This window comes from Macadamia integrifolia, unplaced genomic scaffold, assembly GCF_013358625.1.
Source record: "Macadamia integrifolia cultivar HAES 741 unplaced genomic scaffold, SCU_Mint_v3 scaffold_9A, whole genome shotgun sequence".
Taxonomy (NCBI): domain Eukaryota; kingdom Viridiplantae; phylum Streptophyta; class Magnoliopsida; order Proteales; family Proteaceae; genus Macadamia; species Macadamia integrifolia.
Window position 1 is genome coordinate 169035 of NW_024870677.1, and position 18130 is coordinate 187164.

Genomic DNA, 18130 nt, shown 5'->3' on the forward strand with positions numbered 1-18130 from the left:
CTAGTTCATGTTATTTTTGGGTGTGAAAGGCTAATAGCTGCTATCTGTGCATGAGTCAATTATTATATTCTTGGACAAAAGGCATATATATGTGGCATTAATATCATTACCTTTTGAAACCTTTTGGAAAAAAAAAAGGAGTTAAGAGCTTAATGTGGTATTCTAATCACCCAAGGATTAGCATTAGAAATCATCATGTAACTCCAGAATCGTAGGAGTACATGAACCAAAACCAGAAACCGAAAATTAATTAAACAGAGAAAAGACAAGTCTGATGTGGCCAAAATTCTGGTTGAGTGGGCTAACAGGGCAGGATGATAGATCCTTGTAGTTTGAACCAGAACCAACGATTAGATTTTACCATATTAGGAGATTAGCAATAGAAACCAAAATAGGAAGTGAGTCAATGGATTTAGTAACTAGAGAACCAACATAGAAAGTGATTATAGAAAATAGAAATTACCAAAACAGAATTAGAAACTGGTGAACATCAGTAATAACTGACAGATTAGCAACTAGAACCAAAATAGAAACTAGAGAAAGGAATTAGAAAGTAGTGCAAACAAAATAGCAAGTTTTGTGCAAAATGGTAACTAAAAGGAATACTAGAAACAACGCAAAGAATGGTGCTGCACAAGGTTCCCTTTCACCACCCATATTTGTTTCAGCATCATCTTAGCCAAGTAACACTTACGGCTACACCTCCCGATTTGTCAGGTATACTACGAAGAATGGCATGGATTGGTAGGAAATACCATTCTGGCACAATATGAGGCAGGGTGGGCATCAAAGAGTTTGGAGCTGTGCTTGGATGATCTTAAGAAGGCCTGAATGTTGCGAAGTCTTACTCGAAATTTCAGGTTGAAAGAAACCTTATTTGCTGAGATATTCCCTTCGAACCAGTTCTGGTTATGTGAATTTTTACGCCTTTGCTTTGTGTACAAGGTTGAAAATGACTCTTTAATCGTGAGTGAGATTTAACCATTTTTTATGACTTTGCCCATTATTTCTGATTCAGATAAGTCACTTAATGAGCTTATTTTATTGGAAATAAGCCTTGGGTTGGGTTATGTATGTGTTAGGCCTTTGATCCCATGGGTTTTCTTTGTAATGGGCTATTTTTTTAAGGGTAATTTACAGCGCCACCCCTTGAAGAATGCCACTATTATAAGAACATCCCCTCTGTTTCACCAAATTAGACTCGGACCCCCTACCGACAGTCACTGTTAAATGAAGAGTTAAAATGACCATTACACCATATTCACAAAGACAGAGGTGGAACCTGAAACGCCCTCTGTCTTTCTATCTCTCTGAGCTTGCTTTCATGGATATGTGAACCCTAACCGAGTACGAACGACAGAGACTTGTGAACATAAAGTGTAATGGCGAGATGATGGCTTCTCTGAAGCTCCATTCCATAGTTCAAGAACTCTCTTCCGCAACCAAGTTTGTTCCATACTCCCTCTCACCGTCTCATCTCTCACACGCACACGTTTTTCTAGGACTGTTTAGTATAATATCTTCTCCGATATCATCAAAGATGGTTGCCCTTGAACAGCATCACAGTTTCATGAGAGCACCACCACCACCTCGACCACAACAACAAACACCTCTAAGGGCTGCAATATAACTGCCACACCTCTCTTGGGGAAGAAGCAAACCCAGGGGTTTGCTAGAGAAGGTAATGGGAACAGAGAAAGAGATTGGGTTCGGTGGTAACAGATGAGAGAGATGATTGCAGGAAGGTCATGGCTAGGGTTGACTAGGAGAAGAAAGAGAGATGGAGATGAGATTTGGGTTTTATCCATGGCTTGGTGAGAGAAACGAAGGGCAAGACAGCAATAATAGTGATTCAAATTGTTTTGGAATGGTCTGCTCTGAAAATAGAGAAGCAACCTACAGATCCTATTTTCAAAATATTTTGGAATGGTTTACTCTGAAACAGAGCAGCAACCTACAGATCCTATTTTCTACAATTAATATTCTCTCACATTTTCTTATTTTCTTAAGTTTTGTTTTAGATTATTATTCCCTACTTCTTTGTAACGGTGATTCTAATGGTTATGGAATGGTCCGCTGTTGAATGCCGCCGATGCTGATGCCGATGCCGATGCCGCCGCCGCCGCTGCTGCTGCTGCTGCTGCTGCCGCTGCCGCTGCCTCTACTGCTGCTGTTGCGGCTAATGCCGATGCCGCTGTTGCGGCTAATGCCGATGCCGCTGCTGCTGTTGCCGCTGCCATTGCCACTGCCACTGCTGCCGCCGTTGCCATGATCCCCGGTGCTCTGTACAATCACCGGTAGTCCAAATCTATTTGGGGATGGATCTTATTACATGGGCATTTTAGGTACTTCCCATTTAGTAAGGGTATTTTGGTATTTAAAATAAAATATAGTAGCTAACATCAGCATATAAAGTATATTCCTTTACAGAAACTGACGGTAAGGGGTCTGAGTCTAATTTGGTGAAACAAAGGGGGTGTTCTTATAATAGTGGCATTCTCTAGGGGGTGGCGCCGTAAATTACCCTTTTTTTAATGGGCCTAAAATATGGGTAGAAAGTAGGAATACAAGATTTAATTCATTAGTTTAGTTAGAGTTCTGTTTTGAGTCTATTTTCTTTGTTATTTCAGTTTCCTAGTCAGTTTATGTATCCCAATTAGTTAAGGATTGAGTTAGGCCTTTCCTTTTTAGTGTTTGAGTTAGTTTTGAGTCTTCTATATAAGCTTGTAAGTGGCTACAACATTATACACGAATTTATGAATGAAATTGCAGCTTTGTGCTCCCAAAATTTTGAGAAAGAATTTCTTCAACAACTGAGATAGTTGTGGATGAGAGGCCTAGGCTGAGATAGCCATCCCACCATCCCATTCACACCCATCACATCTCAATCCTTCTTCTTTTATTATTTATTCTTTCATCATCTTCTTCATCCAATAACAAATAAGTATTATTCTTCAAGTTTTCCTTGAATTTCAAGTCTTCTAGAAGTTTGGATGTCACACATTTTTTTGGATTAAGCAATTCAGCCATCCGATCGAACTCAAATTGTGACCAAGCATTCAAGAATCCTAATTTGGAGATCGATTCAAATTTAGGCTCTTCTGATGGCTTGATCTTGAGATATTTATAAAATATCGATTCTGCCCTTCCCTTCTCAAAATTTGGAAAACGTTATTGTTTTGGGTTCAAATAGTTATTGTTTTGCTTCCGTTTGTTGATTCAAATTAACTCTTGAAATTTACTAACGATCCTACCTGGGATTGGATCACTTGTGATTCGATCTTACATTAATTCCCCTCTAATATCCCCTTATACTATTTTGCCCTTTATCTCAACTTTTATTCCTAGTTTACCCTTGGTTATACGTTGCACTTCTCTTCTAACTTCGGTTCCAAGAAAATTACGTCACTGCCACACAAATGTAATTTTTTGTTTAATTACACTTCTGCCATTGCTCATTTAAAACTCAAAACTATTTACTGTTTTGCCATTAGTTCTTTGAATTGAGTTATTTAATACTTGGGCGGACCATAAATGATCCGAATAGGGTTTTGAACCCTGAATCTGTCACAGTGATGTATGTGGCCCTTCACCAATCAAATCTAAAGCTGGGGCAGAATATTTTGTGACCTTCATGAAGCATAAAATTAAGGTGTTCACTAAATTTAAGTGCTTGGGAATAGACAATGGAGGGGAGTTTAGGTACGACATTTATGTAACTGTGCAAGGTTGAAGGGATTACACATCACTTCACGGTGTTGGTTATGGACAACAAGCCTTATTATCCCAACTAAATGGGGTCGGTTACATGGATCCAATCAAAGACAGGCAAAGAAAAATTAAAGTATAAGCGAATGATCAAACCAAAAAAAAAAAAAAAAAAAAAATCTCACCTAAATGGGGTTGGCTACTTGGATTCTTGCCCTCCAAAAAAATATATCCGAGGTCACACTTGAGACCTGACCTAAACTATGCATGTCTTTCCTTACTACTTCTCCTATGACCATTTTAGGCCTACCTCTAGCTCTTTTGATTCATTTAAACTAAATTAGATCACTCCTTATTGGAGCATCCTCAGGCCTCCTTGAACTTGCCCATAGCACCTTAAAGGACTTTCTGCTTATTATGAATTGGGCCAGCTCCCTAATCAACTCTAATATGGTGAATCCGTACTTTATCCTTCCTATTCTTGTCACACATCCATCTCAACATCCTCATCTCTGCTACAATAGCTTATTTTTATGACACTTGTTAACAACCTAGCATTCCGCACCATACATCATAACCAGTTGAATAACTGTCCTGTAAAACACTTCTGTAAGCTTTTAAGGAATACGTCAGTCACAAAACACTTTCGGTGCAACTCTCCATTTCATCCATCCCACCGTAATCCTCTGTGAAACATAATCCTCTATATCACCTTTCGTAGTTATAGTTACCGTCGATACGTAAATGACCACATTGCGGTAGCTCTCTCCTCAATCTTCATCATTTCATTAATCATCATAGTGTGACTAAAGTTACGTATCATATACTCCGTATTTGTTCTACTTATCTTAAAACTTTTGGTTCCATGGTTGATCTCCATAACTCCAACTTAGCATTAATCCATGTTATTGTCTCACCCACCAAAACAATATGATCAACAAAAATCATATACCATAGAACCTCATCTTGAATGTTCTTGGTTAACCAAGTTGTAATTGGAATTCACTACCTTGACCTCCCAGGGTTCTCACACTAGTCACCACGTCCTCATATCTATAATTATTTCCACATACTTACTTGATACCTTTCTCTTCTCTAGTACTGTAGTATATGCCAGATTAAATCACTAGAGACTCTGTCATAGGCTTTTTCTAGGTTAATAAAGACCATATGAGAAATTGTGGGATCCTACTAATGTAGGACTGATTTGAGCAATCAAATTAGACCCAAATAACAGGATCTTGTAAACCAAAGAACAACCAAGTACCCAATATTCCAGCAATAACAAATCAGCAAAAGCAATAATAAATCGGCAGTCCATCGATCTCTAACCAGCAGTATTGATTAGGACAGGACAACAGTAATTAAATAATCATAACCAGGAGCTTCATATGACTCTAGAGATCCAAATCAATAGTAATAATGATCCACAGTCCTAAGACAACAGTATAACAGCAGTACAGCAATCGATTTCAATTCTGGACACAGCAGATCACTAAAAGACAAGGATTAGGTGATTTTTAATTTCACACAACTGACTGGACAGAACCAGCCAAAAATTGGGTCGAACCCTACTTGGACAATGGGGAACACTCGACCAAAAAACTAGGCCAATCCGACAACCAGATCTGGTTCTTCCAGTAGGGCCGATAGCTCTGTTTTGCAGAAAATTTCTGGCAGAAACGGAATGGAACATACTTGGTTGCAGCAGTATTAATTCTTGAGAGTAGAGAAGAACTTAAAGAGAATAATAGGCTTGAAGAAAACCTCTTGGACTTCACGCCGCAAGGAGACGTCGGATCACACACCAACCCACACTTTGATCCAACACAAAGTAGTCTCATAGGGAGAAGGAGCGACAGCAGCATAAGTTTTTGTTCATAAAAATCGTGGGCTATATTGCTGCCCTTCTCTTTGTTTATAATAATGATGGGGAAAATTACAAATAATAGTAACTCAGATTTTAGAAACTAACAAAGACTGAGTTACTAAAAACTAGTTACATGAAGTTACTAAAACTGAAACTGTAAAAAGGAAACTAGATCAGAAACTGAAATCAGAAACTACTTAACATGACTTAGAAACTAAATATATGGCTAAATTAGCAACTAAATAATATCTAATATCTCCCCATCACTAGCCCAAATCGTGGGCTATCTAAGGCCAGATCTGGTCGACCTAGTCAGCCACTTGGGTCGACCTTCTTGGTCCTTCTCGTGTAGACCTTTGTTGGTGCTGCATCATCTACTTAATAGAAAATTGTTGTAAAAAAGGATGTTAGTCTCACATGGTGATGTCAAACTGCATAGGTAGTTGATGAAAATATAGAAGGATCTGCTGTGCAAGTGGAGTTAAGTGAGTTAACAATAGCAGGTGAGAAAGAGTCATCTTGTGGCTTACTAGAATAATAGAAAACAGTAGATGATCCCTATACTGTGGCGAAGGGGAAAGGGAAACATACTCTCAAATCACCTGTGAGATACGGGGTTGAGGTCATGGTTGTTTATGTCCTCATTGTATATATAGGTGATCCATTTTCTTACTAGAATGCTTTGAATGATGAGCAGAGTGATAAATAGATGACAACAATGATGGAGGAAATGGAGTCTCTCGTCTCTACTAAAGTAAAAGACTTGGGACATTGTTGAGAAACCTAAGGGAAGAAAAATCACTTGGTGCAAATGGGTCTTTCGTAAGAAAGAGGCAGTGTCGGAAAAGGAGCCTAAAGGGTATGAGGCTAGACTTGTAGCCAAGGGCTATGTATAGAAAAAGGGGTGGATTACAATAAAATATACCCTTCGGTGGTGAACCACTTCAATTCAGGTATTACTTGCTTTGGTAGCCATGTTTAATCTAAAGCTAAAATAGCTTGATGTGAAGATGGCTTTTTTTTTCATGATGGCTTGGAGGAACAAATTTACATGGAACAACTTAAAGGTTTCAAGGTGCAGGGAAAATAATATCATGTTGGTCTACTTAAGAGGTCGCTTTCTAGTCTTAAACAATCTCCTAGGGGGTGGTACAAGCACTTCGACTCCTAAATGGTGTGGATAGGCTACTCAAGAAGTGAGTATGATTGCTCTGTGTATTAGATAGTGTCAAATGATAATTATATTATTCTTTTGATGCTTTATTCGATGACATGCTCATTGCTGCTAATACGAATAAACATGATGTTGTCTCTTATTGAGTGCTGAATTTGAGAAGAGGTATCCTGGTGTTACTAAAACGAATTTGGCTTGGAAATTCTGACAGATAGAAGAGCATGTAAAATTTTGGTAATTCAGAAGAGGAGTGTTGAAAAGGTGCTAGAGCGTTTCATCATGGAATAAAGTTATACAAGTTAGCTGTCCATTACTTAGCCACTTCAAGTTATTTGAAAACAATGCCTTACAAAACATGAGGAGGTGGAGAAGATGTCTCAGGTTACCTATACTACCATAGTTGGGAGTTTCTTCTATGTTATTGTTTGTAGCAGGCCTGATTTGGTTCATGTAACTAGCTTTGTCAGCTGATAGGGGCCTGCATGATAATCATTTGTTTCTCTATTTCTTAATTTTTTTTCTGGGAACAAAAAAGAATAGAAATTCGTTTGCTAACGATGGTTCATTTTTTTGTCATTGGGAATGAACTAGGATCAAAAGGTTGCTGGGAAATAGAAAAAATGAAGCATCTGTTAGTAATTGGTTAATTTGATGAGCAAAGAAGTAATTTCATGTTAAAAATAAAACACCTTCAAATCTCCAATGCAACATCAACCACCACCCCCACCACCGCTTCCACCACAACCACCACGTCCCACCACAACCATCACTGCCACCGCCACCTCCACCACCACTACAACCATCACTACCACCAACACCACTACCGCTGACACCACCACCTCCCATCACCTCCTTTGCCACCACCACTGCCTATGCCAAAAATTTGGGTATTGAATGACATTTTGTAAATTTATTTATATAAGTTCCATATATGCGCTTAACAAATGCATTTCTGTTTCTTTTCTAAACCAGAAATAGAAATCACGTTATCAAACACATTTTTTTGTTCAGAAATATGGCCCAGAAACAGAAAAACAATAAAAGTCATTTCTGGATAGAAATTTAGCCTTGAAACATAATGGTTATCATGCAGGCCCTAGATGAGTAATCCAGGGAAGGAGCATTGGAATGTGTATGGGGTTTATTTATATCAATCTGAGAGAGGTGTGAGGATAAGCGGCTGTAACCCTATTCTCCATTGATAGTGAAGCAAATTTCATCTCACCGTGAACGTAGGTAATCTTATCAAACATTGTAAATCCTTGTGTGTGATGTGTGATTGTTTGTTTGCGTATTGCTGTATTTCATTCTTTTCTACATCGTTTTTTGTTCTCGTTTTCTACAATCATGGAAGGAGGAACCCCTTACAACCTAAGGTTTCCACAGAACAGAGAGTGACCACCCTGGTCTCATATCTTATATTTTGTTAAAACATGAACTTTATCTGTTTTCTGTACCTTCTATGAATATAGACCTTGTTTATTCTATTGTCATTATCATTTTAATGCATATGCCCCACCTCCAATGTTGAAACTTGATACTTTTCCATTCTGCAGATTGGGCAAATGACTCTTATGGACCGTCATCAGTCACTGGAAGATCAATATGCATTTAAGTGCAAGTGCAGTGGTTGTTCAGAACTTAATCTGTCTGACCTTGTTGTAAATGCTTTTCGGTGTGTGCAACCAAACTGTTTTGGTGCAGTCTTAGATATCTGTTTGTCAAAGCATGAAAAACAGAAAGTTAGCTATGTACAAGGTGTTTCGACAATTTGCAGCTTTGAGTGTAATTTACCCGTATGCTACATTCCACAATTCTTTTATTTTTTTAATTTCACTATAGCATCCTCAAGTGCTGAAAGTATGATACCCTGTTTTCTTTAGGATTCCTTTCAGGTGGATCTAAATGATGTTCATCCATTTCATTCTAGAATTTGATAGTGAACCAGGGGGTTAAGATCCATTAGCAATGGATATTTGCTATTGAGAGATTCTGATGTAAAGTCAAATGAAATGGTGTGGCCCCAACCATCCAATCTTTTTCACTCTTCTGGAAAATCAAGGGGATATGGTGAGCTGTTCAAAGAGGAGGTGATGCAATGGATGCTGCCTCCATTTTTGTAGGTTAAAGTTTTTTGTTGTCATTAGGAGTTATCAAATATTAAGTGTCATCCCATTGCTTAATAATTGTATTACTGATATAATGAATACAGAGTGGATGGTGGGAGCTAAGCTATTTACATCTTTTTTTTTCTAAACTCCACATACAAACTACATTGGGTTGCATGCGTCCTGTTACAAAATAATACAATATTTCCCAAGGCTAACGCCGCCGTTGAGGCAATGTGGCTTGGTGATGTGATGTAAACCTTGATATTCAAGCCTTTGATGCTTTTTAATTGCAAAAGTAGTTTTAGAAACTTACGAAAATAAACATCAAAGGCTTACATTGGAAGACGAATTTTTGGATTTGGGTTTGGTTCTGTTTTTGGGTCAAGTTGAACCTGTTAGGCCGAAATTTAAGTCTCCATTGGGTTATATGGGTCATGGGCTAAGTATTTTTGGGTTTTCTATTGTAATAAGCTCATTTTATAAGTCCAAATATTTTGGATTTTAGGCCTATATGGTATTAAGTAGTTTGTTTTTATTTTTTTAGTTTTTAATTCCATATAATGAGTTACTTAATGGTTAGCTATTAAGTAGAAGTTTTTAATTGTATTACTTTATATTTTGCATGTAATGGCAATGTATTTCATTCTAATTTCATGTTTTGTAATATCTAAATATCTTTTCTAGTAGGATTCCTTTTTAGTGTTTGCTTGGTAGCCAAGTAGCAAGGATAGTCTCTATTTTTGTTATCAATTCATTTCTAATAATAAATAAAGAGCAAAGGGTACACTAGCCCACAAATTTGATATTTTGATAAAAACTAGCTCTATCCTGGAATAGATATGTTGGGAGGGATAGGAGAGGATATGAAGGTGTCCATGGAGGCTGCGGTGTTGGGGAGAGGAATTAGGAGGGGACCTCAATCCCATTGTGACCACTTTCTTTGCTCAAAGAGAGTAGCATTTATTTATGGAAGTGGGAATCATACTATTCAAATTGACTTCTTCCTAGCAAGATGGGTAGGCAGAAGGTTGGGTAAGGACTATAAGGTTATACCTGGTAATGTAGGAATGGATTTGACAACCAGACCAGTCCCAAAACTGCAGGAACTTTTAAACTAGAGAACAACCAGATTACACCCCACAAACCACCATAATCAGACCAACAGAAAATAGAAGTAACAGTATATAACGATCTCAGAAAACCAGTAGCAAGGAAGTCTGACCAGTAGTAGTTAGATAGGATCAAACCAGGGGCTGAAATCAGTACAAATAAGTGCAAGCAACTTGTATTCAATGACTGATATCATAAAACAGCAGTGACAAACAACCCAGACCAATCGATCTCAGTACTCAATAGATCAATCGATCTCAGTACTCAATACCACTTAGGTCAGATTTTAGTTGATCAAATAAATAAAACCAGTAGCAATAAAATGAGGTAACAGTCCCAAATCAACAGCAGGAACCACAGAAACAGAATAGGACAAATCAAAGCAATCGATTCTGGTTCTGTTCTAAAAAAAAATACTACAGGACAAAATATGAGAGATTTTGAATATCTCTTTAGTGGCTGCATAGAATCAGCCCAGATATGGATCGATCCTTAGTGGGGAATAGGAGAACAATCGATCAGAATTTCAACCTTAACAGACACTTCTAGCAGCTACAGCAGACAGGGCCGATGGTACTTCTGCAGAGAATTCTGGGCAGAAAACTTTAAACAATAAATACCTGATTGTAACAGCAGTAGATCTCTGAGAAGAACACTTGAAATTGTTGAGAAAAATAATAAAACTCGAGAATAAGAAGAAGAAAACTTGAAGAAGAAAAAGAACACTTGAAGAGACCTCTTGGACTTCACGCCGCAAAGAGTCAATTAGATCAAACACCAATTCCTTCAGCCTTGATCAAACACAAGACAACTCTTCATGAAGAAGACAATAGCAACAACCATTAATTTTTTTATCAAAATCATTCTAGGCTTTTAGGAGCCTCCTCTTCTTTATTTATAATGTTAATGGGGGAGGGAATTACAAAATAGAAGGTTCCTCAAAAAGGAAACCAAATATTCTCCTAATACAATAGTTACCAAAAATTGAAATTAGAAACTAACTGAAATTAGAAACCAGTTGAAAAAGGAAACTAACTACTAATGACTTGACTCAATTAATAACTTGACTCCTAAGGAAACAAATATAACTCAAATCAAGCCCAACTAAAAAGGAAACTAATGAAAATGGAAACTAACTAGTAATCCCGTATTCAATCTTAGACCCCCCCTTTTAGACCCATAAAAGTGGTCTATTACACTCAAAACACATGGGATCAAAGGCCTAACATGTATGGAACCCAACCTTAGGCTTATTCCTAATAAAACAAACCTATTTTGGTAATTAATCTGCATCAGCTGGGGAGAGTTCAACCACTTCTGGTATCTCATTACACTGAAGCATAGGAAGAACCTATTTATCCTAAGATAAGTCGGTGGAGATTAAAAGGTGAGCCCCTGCATACATACATTTAATGAGAAGATGGTCAAACATGGAAGGTGGGACTTTGAAGGAGACACCAATGTGATGTGGAACGAGTTGAAGACTTGCATGAAGAGGGTTGCCAAAGAGTTTATAAGGGAAGCTAAAGGTTGTTGTCAGGTCCATAGGGAGACTTGGTGGTGGGATGAAGAGGTCCAAGCAGCCGTTAAGACCATGAAAGTTTGTTTTAAAATATGGCAAAGGACTAAAGATATGGTGGTGAGATGAGGACATTGTGAAGAGATGGGATTAGTATAGCTATGCCCTACTAAATGGAGATTGTATGTGTAGAAATGAACCTTAAGGTTTCTTTACAATAAGACTCCACACGTCATAGTTATGTGTGAAAGGTTAATGTGACAGAAGTCAAAGAAGCTTTGAGAAAGATGGAAAGCAGACAAGACAGCAGGCCCAGATGAGATCCCAATAGAAGTGTGAAAACCCTTGGAGTATGTGGGGTTGTTTGGTTAACCAATTTGTTTAATAGGATTATGAACACTAGGAAGATGCTAGATGTTTGGAGGAGAAGCATTGTAGTCTCGGTCTACAAAAATGAAAGGGATATCCAGAGCTGTAATAACTATAAAAGCATAAAACTAATGAGTCATACTATGAAACTATGGGAGAAGGTTTGAAGCCCGCCTGAAAAGAGAAACTAAGATCTCGGAAAATCAATTTGGATTTATGCTAGGTAGATCCACAACCAAGGCTATCTACCTACTGCGGATGCTCATGGAAAGTTATAAAGCCCACAAGAAGGATGTCCACATGGTCTTTATTGACCTAGAAAAAGCATATGACAGAGTTCTTAGAGATTTAATTTGGCATGTTCTAATAAAGAGAGATGTGTCTAGTACTTTTGCAGATATAATTAAGGACATGTATGAGGGAGTGGTGACTAGTGTGAGATCTGTAGGGAGATCAAGGCAAGGAATTCTCAATTGGGTTATATCAAGAATCAGCCTTAAGCCCCTATTTATTTGCATTTATCATGGATAAGTTAAGCAAGAGCATTCTAGATGAGGTTCCCTGGTGTATGCTTTTCGTGGATGACATCATTTTAGTGGATGAGACTAAAGCACAGATTAACGTAAGTTGGAGCTGTGGAGATCTACCTTGGAAACAAGGGGCTTTAAGATTAGTAGATCGAAGACAGAGTATATGATATGTAACTTTAGTCACGCTGTAATGGACAATGACATGGTGCAAATTGCGAAGAGAGATTCCTCAAAGTGACTATTTAGATATCTAGGGTCAACCATAAATAAATAATGTGACATAGATGATGATGTTTCTCATAGAATTAAAGTGAAATGGATGAAGTGGAGAGGAGCGTCTAGAGTGTTGTGTGATCGGTGTATCCCTTTAAAGCTGAAGGGAAAAGTTAAAAAAGGGGTGGGAAACTTGTACTTGTTTCCCCCAAACTATTGCAAATGTGTGTTTGGATAAGTGGGGTGGGAATCTAACCTGACAAGTTCATTAAATGCAATTTTTTTTTGCTGATGTGGCACTCAACTTTTTTCCACCCCATTGACTTCCAAAGTCCTACCAACAATTTGGTAGGACTTTGGCACTATTCATGAAAAAGTTGATATTGTGTGTACCTCTCTCCTCCTACATCCTCTTTCCCTTAGATTTCCAGCCCACCTCCATTCCTTTGTTTTCTCCCTCCATATTTCACCCCACTAAAAATTACATATTCCACTATTTCTTGCCCTTCCCTTTCATTGTCAACCCAACCCACAACTTGTGGGACCCACCTGTACAAGTTTCTCACACTTTCCATTGATTAATATATTGGTATAGGTCGTACGATAAGAGTTGTCCTCTTTTTCTAAGACTGAAATTTCAGTCTGTGATTTCAAGGAATTTACCCATAAAATCAGGGTCGATTTTGAATGTATGATTCCCTTCCCCTTCTACTCCATTCAACCCAAACTTGAGCACACTATTGCACTGATGGATTGAGAGAGTTATGATTTTTTGGATGAATAAAATATTATATACGAAAGATAAGGAAAGAATAAACAAGACAAGCCAAACAAGGGGATCAAGGCCAACAAAAGGGGGGGGGGACAACAACTCGAAGGAACAACCCATCGCTAAGGGTGGGAGGGGGGACAATATGGAGGAGCGGAGGCCCTAGGAGACAATAATGAGCATGTTCTTTGAGGAATCTCTAATCATACCAGGGGAGGGAGGCAAGCTTAGAGCTAATATCTAAATAGATGGAATTCCAAATCTTGTCATAGGAAGGGGAGTTGGACGTCCATATTCGAAGATTCCGCTCCATCCAGAGGTGGTTGATGGTGGCACAAAAGGCTACCCTTCTGGTAGTGTCAGAGATGGTGGCACAAAAGTCATGTTGACCTAGATTCATTCCCTACCAAGGGGGAGGATCCTTCTGTTGGAAGGCCAACAACAACTATCTTCCTAATGATAGAGGAGAAGGGGCCGGAGAAGATGTAACACCCTGAAATTTGAGGTAACTGAGTCCAAGGGTATGGCCCAACTCATTATATGAAATAGGCTGCTCTGCTATGAATTGAATGTAAAAAAAAAGAAGAAAAGTTTTCTATGTGGGGTCATAGGCCAACTCATCATGTCTACCCCATGCATAGGGGTCTATTTGCTGAGTGTAACCCATGTTTAAGGTTAGTATTTGGTGAGGTCCATTAAAGGAAATTAAAGTTTAAATAGTTTTATGTTTTCAAAAGTAGTTTTCAAAATTCATTTTAGAAATTAAGTAATTCAGCCAAACAGACCCTAAGGCCTGTTTTGGCTTTGAATATAAGGGATAGGGCGGTTGTGTTCTCCTCATTTGCTTGCTGCCCAATTCGGTGGAACAGCAGCAAGAGAAGAAGAAGAATAAGAGGAAGAAGAAGAAGGAGAAGAGAAGATAAGAGAAGAAGAAGAGGAAGGAGGGAGGAGGAAGGAGCTGCTGTCCGAATGCTCCTGCTGCCCTATGGTTCTCTGCTGCTGCAGAACATAGAGAGATGCATGCAAGTGGGGCTGCTGTCCATCTGATGTTGAGCAACGAACTACAGTTTGGGATGATTTCTGCTTAACCATAGAAGCTACTGTTCCTAGTTTATTTATAGCTGCACATCTGAAGGTCAGAGTTCATCCTTGAATTTATTTTACAGTACCTAGACTTGAATTAGGAAGGGTATTCAGCTTGGTTCCCAAGCATACAGCCACCCAGAATTAGGAAATTTGGACTGCATGCAAGGGAACTTAGCTGATATCTGTTATAGAGAATAAATTGATATATAATTCCTGCTGTACCTGTGAATTTAAGGTAAGAAACTATTCTCTAAATCTCTAATGGCTGTAGTATGTTAGGGTTATGGTTGCATGTGTAATTGTGAGATGGAATTGAGTTCTTAAATTGGGTTTTATTTCCCTGTAACTGCATCCTTGGTTTCAGAGTGGGTTTAGGGACCCAGTTTGACTCTGACCCATCTCTGGGAAACCTAGATGTTAGGGCTTTTGCCATGCAAGTGAACTTTTATGAAATTGGAGTTGAAATGGTGGTATGCATGCAACTGATTTTAATGTTTGAAGCTTAGACATACTGCTGCTCTATTTTACTAGGTGAATTGGGAAGAAATTGCCCAATTTTTGTCTGCGACTGATGAATTGTCCTACCTGAGCTCAATTGGAACTGAAGAATGGTATTGCCATGTATCTTGTAATTCCTCAGCCCCATATGAGTGATAAAATGGATGGGAAGGTCCCAATTGGGTGATGTGGATATGAAGGTTGTCAAATTGGGGCAAAATTAATATAATTTGCATTCTTGGAATATGAATGACTAAATGATTTTATTGTGGGAATTTAATTGGAGCTAAGACCAGACTTATGCTACTGTATTCAAGTAAATTCAGCTCCAATTAAATTAGTATAAGAAGTGGAAAATTTCTGATTTCTCAATTATATGGAATAGGCATGCAAATTTGGAAGAAATTAGGAAGTGTATCGGAATGGAATTTTGATTTCTGTAATTGATGATTTTAGGGGCTGTAAAATGACATTAAAGGCCCTATAACACTTACCCATGTTGCCATGGTCAATACCCATGGCCATGAGCAGCCTAAGCCAGGGAAACTGGCAGAACAACCTCTGGGAGTGCAAAAATTTTTGCAAATTGGCTCCCACCTATTGGGCAAGCGGCCAGCTGGTTGTCTTCCACCGGTTGGGGTGTTTTAAGCCGAATCAGCCCCTGATTTGACTGGTTAGTACCCTACCCCTTGTGGGTTATGCCCCTTACCTTTTTACCGAAATTAACCCTAAGGGCAGGGGTAGCTCGAGGGGCTTTTCCGAGACTTTAATTTAGGTTAGCATGTGGGTTGTTGAGGGTTGTTAGGTTCAGCGTAGAACTTACACTAAGTTGTGTTAGGACTTATAAATATTTGATATGATGGTACACAATTCACATAGGAACTTAATATATTCGGCGAGGATACGCATGGACGGGAATTCTACGAAAAAGCATCAGATTTGGGTATCAAGGGAGTGGGCGTTTGATTTCTTTTACGGAGTGTTTTGATGTTTTCATTTATGCATGCTCATGTGAAATGTGATGAATGTTGTGTTATGGATTTATTTTATATAAAAATATATAAATTTCACATATTGCATGATTTTACCGACTGTGATGTGGTGTGATTCGAGGTTTTGTGGATGTGTAGCATGATAGCTGTGTGATGATGGTTGTAATATTGTCGATCTGAGGCACGGTGTGGCTGAGGTTCTTTTTGGTACCGTGGGCTCAGAGGTCAGTATTACAATTGTGATCACAGATATGTGATTGAATGTTATGAATGTTATGGATGCATGTAGATGCATATGGTTAGGATCACATCCTAGTGCTATAACCCCTTGTCAATAAAGGTAAGGTATTGGTTATTCCCACTTGGTGGTAGATCGTGGAGGACTACTACGCCCGAGTACAACGTACTATATTCTTAGAGGGCACAGCATGGTACGACGTACTGTATGCATAACTGTCGGACAACATGGGGGGTCCAATGACAGTGTGGGATTCCGGGACCATGGCTGCCATTGGTTACTATTTAGGGGTTGGCTGGGGGACCGAGGTTCTTTTTGGGACTGGTTGACTCCTACTTGCAAGTAGCTTGCATCTCTGAGGCCCGACGTACTGGGAAGGAGATGCCACCTATGCTGCTTATAGCACTTATACCCATACATACTGAGACTTAGTAATTAGAATGGATATTTATAATTAAAATGGATTATGTGGCTGTGCATCTGTGATTTGACTGAGAGAATGTGTTGATTTCATGTTGTGTGTGTTTGAATGCTCACCCCTCATTGGGCTTGTGAAGCTCACCCCTCGTTGATTACTATTTTTAGAAGGTGGAACTGGTGCTGAGGCAAGATTGGATTTCAGCGGCGATTGTGAAGCTTGTGTCTATGAGACACAAGGTTGCTGATTGATTTCACTATTGTTATTCTGTAATTTCTTTTGATGTATATATTGATGTTATATGTAAGAGGTAAATATCAAACCTGTGGGTTGTTAACAAATGAATTTTGTATGTTATAATTTATCACTTTAGTAAATCACCAGTGGTATTTGTATGATTTATTTGTGTACTCTGATTTTAGAATGTGATCTTGGTGGCATTTGTGAAATTAAGGTACTGCTTCTGTGATCCTGGAGGATTAGGTTGACTGGATGTGGGTGTCCAGTGCCGCATACCTTGGCCAATTAGTGGTAGGGTGTGACAGAAGAAAAGGTGATGCAGATACGGCTACCCTTACTTGGTTGGACCAGCATGACCGGCTTTGGAAGCCAAGAGCCAAGAAGAACCGGTCCAGCCCAGGGTTTTGGTCCAACAAGGGTTGGAAATAAAATTAGTAGTTTACTTAGTATTTTATTTCATGCTTTTATTTTCCAGACTTAAACGTAGGAGTAGGATTTATTTCCTTGCTTTGGCTTCCTTTTTATAGATGTTTCCTAGTTGAGGCTAGTTTCCATTTCAGTTAAGTTTCTAATTTCATGTTCCTATTTTCCTATATATTGGCTGTAATCGATTGAAGATTTAAAGAGTGATTTGATTATTGAATGAAGATGTTGAGTTTGTGTACCAGTGAAGTGTGTGATTCTCTTCTTTCCCCCTCTACTCTGATTTTCCCTTTCTTTCCTAAAGGTTCTCCATCAACTTGGTATTAGAGTCGAAGGATCTCCATCCCCTTTCTTCCTGCCATCTCTTTTTTCTACATTCCCATTCTCTGTTCTGTTCCTACAGAGACAGAACCAAAAAAAAAAAATCTATTCTGTCCAACAGAATCGACCCCTCTGTTTTCACTGCCCCTCCCCCTCTTCCTTCTAACTTCCATGGTCTAGTCCCTTTTCTATGGTCCGACAGCAGCAAAAGAAAAAAAAAGAAGACGAAGAAGGAGAAGGAAAGTCGAGAAGAGAGAGCGATAGAAGCCAGAAGAAGAACAGAAGAAAGAATACAGAAGAAGAACAGAAGAATAGGAGCAGAGAAGAAAAGAAGAAGAAGAAGTAGAAGAGGCGAAGAGAAGAGAGAAGCTGAAAATAAAAAAAGAGAAGACGAGAAGAAGATGGAACAGAATCAGAAGAAGATGAAGCAAGGAGAGAGGTAGAACCGTACCTGGTTTCTGGTTCGAAACCCTTCCTTGATCGACGGGTTGCATCTCATCTCCAAGTCGATCTCCCTAGAATTCCATCACAGTTCACGCCT

At 38.8% G+C, this 18130-nt stretch overlaps 1 protein-coding gene across 11 annotated transcripts in view; it reads left to right on the forward strand.

The window, feature by feature from the left end:
- Positions 1-18130, forward strand: part of LOC122071808 (histone-lysine N-methyltransferase SMYD3) — a 126939-nt gene that overhangs the window by 32677 nt on the left and 76132 nt on the right. For 10 of the 11 annotated variants that reach the window (XR_006138286.1, XM_042636230.1, XM_042636224.1 and 7 more), the window contains one exon: positions 8309-8548. Coding sequence is in view for 10 of the 11 variants with exons in the window: in XM_042636230.1 (XP_042492164.1) it covers positions 8309-8548 (240 nt within the window). In the remaining variant the exon portion in view is untranslated. The remainder of the gene's footprint in view (positions 1-8308; positions 8549-18130) is intronic. The other variant, XM_042636229.1, reaches the window with a different exon arrangement.